At 49.1% G+C, this 9494-nt stretch overlaps 1 protein-coding gene across 3 annotated transcripts in view; it reads left to right on the top strand.

The window, feature by feature from the left end:
• The window catches only part of HCK (HCK proto-oncogene, Src family tyrosine kinase), a 31282-nt gene extending 21956 nt beyond the window's left edge, over positions 1–9326 (top strand). For all 3 annotated transcript variants that reach the window (XM_005304882.5, XM_024108901.3, XM_008172170.4), the window contains exons 10-14: positions 259–441; positions 1085–1161; positions 6352–6505; positions 6854–6985; positions 7678–9326. In XM_005304882.5, coding sequence (XP_005304939.1) covers positions 259–441; positions 1085–1161; positions 6352–6505; positions 6854–6985; positions 7678–7880 — 749 coding nt within the window. In that variant the 3' untranslated portion in view covers positions 7881–9326. The remainder of the gene's footprint in view (positions 1–258; positions 442–1084; positions 1162–6351; positions 6506–6853; positions 6986–7677) is intronic.
• The last annotated feature ends 168 nt before the right edge of the window (positions 9327–9494 follow it).

The following is a 9494-nucleotide window of genomic DNA, read 5'->3' on the forward strand; positions in this document are numbered from 1 at the left end:
TGCGAATTGGGAGGGGTTGAGGCACTGTGGGTGGGGGAAGAGAGATGAGCAGCCTCAGGGGTGCTAGCACCTGGATCAGGTTCCTGACCTGTAACTAGAACAGGACGGAGCTGTAACTGCAGAGTGGGAGAGGGCCGTGGCCACTGGAAGAGAGGAAGCCCTGTACAGTTTTGCTCTCAAAGCAGCTAATGGTGTCAGCAGCTCCAGGCAGGTTGGGAATGGCCTTGAAGCATCCTAGTGTCCTCCTATCCCTTCCAGCCACCTACAACAAACACACCAAAGTAGCGGTGAAGACCATGAAGCCAGGGAGCATGTCCGTGGAAGCTTTCCTGGCGGAAGCAAACCTGATGAAGAGCCTGCAGCACGACAAGCTGGTGAAGCTGCACGCGGTGGTGACCAAGGAAGAGCCTATTTACATCATCACTGAATTCATGGAGCAAGGTAACTCCCCCCGCCCCAGCTGACCTGCCTCTGGGGCAGAGAGAGAGATGGAGCCCCGAGTGCACTAATACCAGGTGGTAATGCTATTCAGGGCCCGCCCGGGGGTAGGCGAGGTATGCGCCTTGGCAACCCCAGACAGACACGGTTGCCCGTACCCCTCCACACGTGCTGTCCCCGGGTGTGGGAGGAGTGCGTTGCCCACGTGCAATTGGCCAGGATACGGTTCGTGGCTGGAAGTATGTGATAAGTTGTTGCCAGGAAAGAGGGAAGGAGCATGGGAAATGACAGGAAGAGAACAAAGAAAACGGCAAGAAGCATGAGAAACCCTTGGAGTCGAGCTAGCGCCCCTCCTCCCCCCAGACTAACCCCACCCTGCAGGCATGCAGAAGGGAGGCAGGAGACACATCTCGCGGATCAGAGCATGAGAGGTCCCATCTTCTGCCTGAATCCCTCCGGTTGCAGCTCTGGGGACGTGCAGGATTGAGAAATCGCTCCTGGGAGGCTGGTTCTGTAGTGCGCCCCTCTGCGTTTCCCTGAGCAGGTGTGGGGAGTGCGCTAAGTTTGCAGGCCATGACCCAGGGCTTGGCGACAGACAGAACATGCTGCCCAGGCCCTGACCACTTCCCTGTCGTGTCCTTTGCAGGCAGTTTGCTGGATTTCCTGAAAAGCGATGAAGGCAACAAGCAGCCTCTCCCGAAGCTGATTGATTTCTCTGCCCAGGTGAGGAGGGAGCATAGTGAGGGCATAAGGGTGGCCTGGGAAGCCACGGAGGAGGAATGGAGCTGTGCACAGTGGCCAGTGGTGAGAGAAAAGCCAGGCCAGCTTGTGCTGAAGGTCTTTGTGCTAAGGCCTCAAGTCCCCGCAGCAGGGGGGTCAAAACAACTGGTCTCTTGGCACGTTCGTGAGCCCTGTGTGAGCTGGAGAGGCCAGACTGCAGACTGGGATGGTTACAGAGCAGAAGGGCCCTTGTACTCAAAGGCAATGTGGTCTAGAGTACTGAGCATGGGAGTGGGTACCAGGAACCCTGGAGTGCCACTTAATTCAGTGTCACTGAGCAAGTCCCTGAACTCGAGGCCTGCCCCTTCTCTTGCTGAGGGCAGTGTCAAGTACTGACGTGTAAGTAAGATGAGTGCCAGGCTGCCTGTCTTTTAAAGGCAAAGAGCAATACTTCCTTACCTCTCTCGGGGTTGTGAGTTGTAACAGCTGAGTGTTTGGGACGCAATTGGGAGGTATAAAGGGCCAAACTGTGTTACTGGAAGGAAGCGTGTTAGACTCAAAAGCTGAAATGATCAGGAGAAATATTTGGCCTGTAGGTCAGTAGCTGCTGGGAGCAAACCCCTGCCTGGGAGATTCCTCCCTGGTAAAACCTGATGATGAGGGAATGGGTAGAGACCAGCTAGGCTCTGTGAAGAATTCAACTGTTCAGGATCTAACAATGGAGAGTTGTGAGCCTGATTTGAAAATATGCAAATAGGCCTCGTAGGCTCCAGGAAAATGTGCAGGTGTGGGGGAGGACCTGGTGCTTTTTCTGCTTTGGGAAAGGGAAACCTGGAAATAATCCAGAGTTTTCTTTCTCTGCGTCTCCTCTGATGCGTTGGTGTTCTCGCTCCGCTCTCCGAAACAACCGGCCACTTGTTCACAACTGTCCCTGGGCCCCACAGTACAGCTGTGTGACGCTTAGGAGAAGCAGGTGTGTGGTGGTGGCTGAAGGGGAAGTAGTCTGTTCTCTGATGATTAACCCCTTAACTATAGCATTTGGCAGTTAGAGGTCTGGGGACTGTGCAGCTGGGTAGCGTTGTAAAGGATCCGGTTGGTCGGCTATCTGGCAGAGAACCAGTCCCAGCCTTTCCCATGTCAGGATCTGGAGGAGTCTGTGTCTATTAAGGGCCTCGGTTTTATGCTGTCCAGTGGCCATAGAATTTACTACAGCTTCTGGTGACTTTTCTTGGTGGGAGTCTAGATGGGGAAAGTTTCCATTTTATTTCTGGTCACCCAGACTTGCTTTCTCCTGTCTCCAGGATACAATGGTTTATGGCTGAAGTCAGCTAATTGCCAAGTGTGTAACTCAGAGGAGCAGCAGAAATAACTGTGTGTATGGGTGATCTGGTTTACAAGCCACAGGCCACCTGGTGGCTCCAGCTCTGACACCTTTCTGCCAGACATCACGGTACTCGGGCAGGGCCATGTAGCTTTCCAGCCAGGGCATTCTTTACTCTGTCAGAAAGTCATGCTTTGAACCACCGGCCACTGTCTCTGGCTCCCCAAGGCTCTAACTGTTTTCCACTTTACCCAATGTTGGGAAACGATTTTAAACATAAGACTAGTGTTGTCTTGGGCAAGGCTCCTGGAAAGGGGCATAATGAACGTTTGCTCCATACACACTGCCTGGCACACGTGTGTTAGCAGAAGCCATGCCTAAAAGGAGTTTCCTAGCAAAAGGGAAAGTGGGTTGAAGATAGGGCTAAGGAAAGGAAAAGATTTCACAGGAGTTCACAAAATGCTCCCTGAAAATAGCTTTTGAAATAACATTTTCAGAACCAGCTCTTCAGATAAGTTGGATGTGCAGTTGTGCATCTAATTTGTGTGTGAAGTGATCTGATTGTGCATCCAAATGTATTAGTATTTCTATTTCAGTAGCAGCTAGAAGCCCCAGCCAAGGTCCCGGTCCCAGGGTCATAGGCACAGTACATATACAGAGGCCAAGTTTACACTACTAAATTTTGCCGGCATAGCTATGTCAGTCAGGCATGTTAAAAGCCACACCCCTTCTCCAGCATAGCTGTCAGTATAATCCCCAGTGTAAACGCAGCTATGCTGACAGAAGGGTGGTTCTGTCAAGGTAGCTAATGTGCTTCAGGGAGATGGTGGTGGTATGCTGGAAGAAAAACCTTCTTCTGTCTGCATGCACTGTGTCTACGCTAGGCAGCTCTGCCGTGTAGCTATGCTGGTATAGCTGCATCAGCAAACCCTCTGAAGTGTAGACTAGCCCCTGGTAAGGACTTGTCTGCACGTCAAATGATACAGTGACACAGCTGCAGCGCTTCAGTGTAGACACTAACTATACTGACGGGAAGGATTCTCTTGTTAGTAAAGGGACTCAACCTCCCCCGAGAGGCAGTCGATGGAGGAATTCTTCCACCCACCTAGTACTGTCTATAGAGGGACTTAGGTCAGCTTAACTACACTGGGCAGGGGATTTTTCACACTCTTGACTGACTTAGTTAAACAGACCTAATTTTCTCGTGCAGACCAGGGCTTTTGGACTGTATCTGAGGCCTGGAGAGCTTACCCTCAAAATGACAAGCTAAAGGTGGGAGAGGCAGAAATATGACATGGCTTGCACAAGGTCATGCCCAAGCTGATGGCAAAGCTGGGAATAGAACCCAGGTCTCCTGGTTCAGCCCCATCCACCGGCACAGTGATTCTCAAACTTTTCTTTCCGCAGACCACTTGAAAATTGCTGAGGGTCTTGGCAGACCACTTAATGATCTTTCCAAATGTTGTTTGTACCATTAGCTAACTATTGTAAAGTGCTTTGGATGAAAGTGCTATATAAAAAAAGTCATAATTAACATTTTTTTGTTCTACAAATAAAAGCACTCAACTCATATTTTAATATCAGTATTCTTACCTTTCTAATGTGATGGATGTGCCCACTCTCCCCCACTGCGGCAGCCCCCCGAGCTGGGGCTGGGAAGGAGGGGGTCTCTTCCCCCGCCACAGAGCTGGGGCTGGGAAGGAGGGGGTCTCTTCCCCCGCCACAGAGCTGGGGCTGGGAAGGAGGGGGTCTCTTCCCCCGCCACAGAGCTGGGGCTGGGAAGGAGGGGGTCTCTTCCCCCGCCACAGAGCTGGGGCTGGGAAGGAGGGGGTCTCTTCCCCCGCCACAGAGCTGGGGCTGGGAAGGAGGGGGTCTCTTCCCCCGCCACAGAGCTGGGGCTGGGAAGGAGGGGGTCTCTCCCCCGCCACAGAGCTGGGGCTGGGAAGGAGGGGGTCTCTTCCCCCGCCACAGAGCTGGGGCTGGGAAGGAGGGGGTCTCTTCCCCCGCCACAGAGCTGGGGCTGGGAAGGAGGGGGTCTCTCCCCCCACCACAGAGCTGGGGCTGGGAAGGAGGGGGTCTCTCCCCCCACCACAGAGCTGGGGCTGGGAAGGAGGGCCGTCTCCCTGGAAGCTGCAGCCCTGGAGCTGCGGAAAGTTGCCTCTTTCTCTGGCCGCCACCCTGCACATCCCAAATTCCCCCCTCCCCCTCTTCTCACCCCACTGCCCCTTCCACCTATCCCCTATTCCCCCCCAAGGCCACCACCTCACCTCACATGTGCATCTTCTCCAGGGTCCAGGCACCCAATTTGTGGAGCCACACCTGTGCGGCTCCACTAATTAGGTGGGTGGCCCTTCATTCTCTGGTGTGTGGCCGCCCAGGCGCGCACCTTAGAGGGAACTATCTGCGGACCACCTGAACGGAGCTTGCGGACCGCAGTTTGAGAACCTCTGCACTAGAGCACATGGCCTCAGGTAAATGCCTCTGCAAATTAGATATGCACTTGTGCACATCATTTTTCTGGATCTGAGCCTTCACAAAGGGCTTAGCTAGAACCTTTAATGCAAACACGTGAATATTTCCTCCAGCTTTCCCAGAGAGAGGCAGCAATGCATGCAAATAGCTCCTGGGCAGCTGCGTGAGCAGCACGTTTGCACATTCAGAATGAGTAACTGGGTGCAAATAGGTTCCTGAGTGTAAAATTACCCTCTTGTGTCTGTGGCACTTGGTTTTTGCATAGACATCACAGGTGCAAGTATTTGAAAATTTAGGCCGCCAAATTCTATGGGCCAGATTCTCCACGGGGTAAGCAAGTGCAGTATGCATACTTCATCCACATGAATGCTTTCCTTTCCAGCTCCATGGTTTATCCCTAGTGTCCCATTCTCTGCTCCCATTGCTCTGTCTGAGTGCCTCTTGATGACCATTCTGTGTTGTTTGAGGCGAGTGCCATCTACTGGGCTCTCCCACATATGAGCGTGGTCAGATAAGGGAGTGTTATTTAGATGTAATATTCAGTGCTACTATGGGCAAGTCTGAATTTAAAATTCCCACTCCGCAGTTAGACATCTCGGGCACCACATCCACTGAACTCCATGAGAGAGATGTCTGGGGGAGAACTTGGCTCATCATATGTTTAGGTTCTGGGAGAGCTGCTCTCAGTTCTATAGAATTTCTCCATCCTAACGGGAGATCTGTATATGTTGTCACTTACATTCTTCTTCATGTATTGGAGCAGGGGGCTCAGCAGAGAGAGTTCCACGTGTGCAGTTATAGTGAGATTAGGAAAAAGATTATCACTGAGGCATCTTAAAAGCAGACACGAGCCTAGTATATTCCCACAGGTCTTGATATAGAGTTGAGGGCCTGTGGCAACAGATTTGGGTTATGATCATGTGTGTGGGTGCTGGCAAATTCAAGAGGAGTGTGTTTGTCTGCAAATTCATGGGTGTTTGTGAGAGTCCATGTGCATGACGGTTGGTGAACAGGTTAGATCCCAGCTTCCAGTTCATGGAAATTTGCAAAGGCTGGTTCTGATACATCAGTTCATCAGCCACTGTCCTCTGCCATCTCCCCACCATGGATGTAAGTGGTGCATAAGCCTCGTGTTGGCCCTCTGCAGAGGGCTGAATGCCACCCACAATCCTGGACTTCGCCATAATTGATCCCCTGTCTTGAAGCTCAATGAACAACTCTTTCTTTAGGGGACAGATTTAGTCTGTCACCCCACTTCCCCTTGGAGAGAGCGGGTTCACTGCACACTCATTGTTCTAGTCCTTGGTTTCCAGGTGCTTGTTAATGATCAGCTAATGTCTTTCATGGTGCCCATGAAGGGTCTGTTTCTGTGGCTCAGACACTTTCTCCCCTTTCTAAAGATTGCAGAAGGAATGGCTTTCATCGAGCAGAGGAACTACATCCACCGGGACTTGAGAGCTGCCAATATCCTGGTGTCAGCCGCCCTGGTGTGCAAGATTGCCGATTTCGGGCTGGCCAGAATCATTGAGGATAACGAGTACACAGCCCGGGAAGGTAGAGAGAGCTGCTGTGGATGCCACGTGCAAATGCAGCCTGCATAACCTAATAGGCCTGCCAAAATGCACATGGACAGCCCAATTCAGAGGTGATGTGTAAGATGGTGTAACCTGGACTCCCTTAGGTCTGCTTACACCCACCTACCCATGTACACGGGAGTCTGAGTTGGCGTAATTTGCATGTCGAGGACATGTGGAAGAAGTTACCACATAGGTTAATGTAGCATGGAGGCTACTTAACTTGCATCTCCATAGATCCTTCTGTTAGTTACTTATCTTGCTATGTGCCTCACTTCTGGCCACTTGGCATGTGAGTTACACCTGACAATTTTGATCTATTTGCCAGGTGCCAAGTTTCCCATTAAATGGACTTCACCAGAAGCCATCAATTTTGGATCTTTCACCATAAAATCAGATGTCTGGTCCTTTGGAATCCTCCTGATGGAGATAGTTACCTATGGGCGGACCCCATACCCAGGTACAAAGTTGAAATGTCTCCATATGCTATTCTTGGCTTGTCCATATAATCTACTTCTAGCTGAAGTTAGAAAGGTATCGGGGAAGGAAGGGTGCATTGAGAACTTTGAACCACAAAAGTTGGGGAGCAGTGTCTGAAGACAGGATTGTGAGCACAGGGTCCCAGGTGACAAAGCCTTGGAACAAGAAGTAAAAGGCAGAGTACCCAGGGCATTCCCAGTTTCTGGCAAACAGAGGCTAGGAACGCCATTGATGGTCCTATCCTCCATGAACTTATCTAGTTCTTTTTTGAACCCTGTTATAGTTTTGGCTTTCACAACATCCGCTGGCAACAAGTTCCAAAGGTTGACTGTGCGTTGTATTAAGAAATACTACCTTTTGTTTGTTTTAAACCTGCTGCCTATTAAATGAAGAGCGTGGGCTTTATTTTTGGAGTGTTATGCAGAACTGGACTTCGTAACTGATCTCTCTTATTGGGATAAAAAATGATTATGTTAATACTGCTTTGAATGTCATTGTCTCTGATTGCTGTACCTTTCCCAGGTAGTGGTATAGGGGTTCATCCCCACCACTCTTCCTGTGTTTTCTTCCTGTCCCTATGTTAGGGGGATCACACTCCCTAAAGGAGTTATTAAAAATCAAAATGAAAACACCTGTTTTAATACTCGGTTTCCCTCCTGCCCATTGTTATAGGGATGTCTAACCCAGAAGTGATCCGTGCCCTGGAGCGTGGATACCGAATGCCGCGCACAGAAAACTGCCCAGAAGAGCTGTATGATATAATGATGAGATGCTGGAAGACCAAACCAGAAGATCGTCCTACCTTTGAGTACACACAGAGTGTTCTGGAGGATTTCTTTACTGCAACAGAGAGTCAGTACCAGCATCAGCCTTAATGTAGACAATCCAGTGACAGCAATGGATATCCATAACTGTGCATACTATATTACCTGTAATAGACACACCCAGTCTGTTCTTCTCCTGGCCAAGCCCTCCCTTAGTGTTCCTTTATACATATTGCCTACTTCCATCAGCCTCTTCTTAGACACCAAAGATTTCCTGACACTGACTTGATTGAAGTTGGGAGGCAGAATGCAGTAGCATTACGTTTCAGCCTCCTTGGGCTGTGAACTTGCTGGATAAGCTAAACACTGTTAGGCCTTATTAGTACTTAGGTGCGAGACTGCTATGGAAAATCCATTGCTGCAGGAAGTCTTCAGCAGGTGGCTCCATTCCCTTTAAATCCATATGGAACTATTGCCCTAGCATCGTGCAAGAAGGCACTGTGATGTAGAAGGTGCCATCTTTCCAATGAGATATAAAACTGTGGGCGTGACTCTATAAAGAGCCCATGATGCTTGTTTGCTTTATGCAGATAGGATAACAGAGAGCAAATTACATTATGAGTAACTGCATTCTGACTAAAATCTCCCCATGCAGTTTCAAATGAATATAGTTCACTCCTCATTACAAACTGTCACGTGCTGGAGTTGTGTACTGTTAAACAGCTGCTGGATTTCACCCCAGAAGTGGTCGCTTGTAAAGTGATTTGTAAAAGGCTTTAGGATCTCTGGATGAAAGGTGCCATGTAAAGCCTTTTGCAAACCCATTTCGCTTTTGTGATGGTTTCCTGCATGGATCTGATCTACATCGTCTTGTGGGTGAACTGTTGGCAAGTGTATTAACTGAACTAAATACTGAGCTCCTTGGAGCAGGAACCTCATCTTTTTACAGGACATGCAAGATGCCTTGCACTTATATGGTAGTTTATAAATCACAGACATTGGCCTGATTTTCCCCTCCCCCCAGTTGCTGTGGGGTAACAGCAGAATTTTGATTTTTCAACTCTTTTCTGGAGCTGTTTCTGCAGATTTTAGAGTGGCACCTTTACGATTTGTCTGAGAATTACAGGTGTGTTTTCTAAAAAACATACAAGGAACACGATGCTAGGGACTGATATATTCTCATGCATTTTACAATGTGAAGTAGGTGGCAGTAGAAATCTGAAGAGAAAGTAGTTAATGTCAGTGAACTTCAGTTTCTCTGAATAGGGGAGGGTAGCACAATTTGCAGTTTAATAACTTCCATTTCTACTAAGGAACCCTGCATTTCTTGCACACTTATTTCAGGTTTTTTAGTATTTAAAGATAGATTATTTGGGGTGGGGGTGGGAGGGGTGGCAGGAGTGAGGATAAAGATTTTTGACATGTTTCAGTCTCTCTCTTTTTCTTAATGAATTTTTGAGATAGTTGTGTGACTTTCCTGGATAACGGTAACAGGAGAGAGTGGATGATGTGCTTCTATCTCAGCTTTGATTTTCAGTCAATAAATATTCAAACATGTTGCATTGTTTGTGGCTTTCCTTTAACATTGTATACGTAGTAGCGAAGAAGGCCTGGTCTTACCTGTTTGTAAATACTCCGTCCTCCCTCGGCCAATAGAGGGAGAGATCTCAGGTTTCAGAGCATGGTCTCTTCCTTCTCATATTTATCTCATCGGAGGTGTCTAGT

Source organism: Chrysemys picta, chromosome 13 (genome assembly GCF_011386835.1).
Source record: "Chrysemys picta bellii isolate R12L10 chromosome 13, ASM1138683v2, whole genome shotgun sequence".
NCBI classification, from domain to species: Eukaryota; Metazoa; Chordata; order Testudines; family Emydidae; genus Chrysemys; species Chrysemys picta.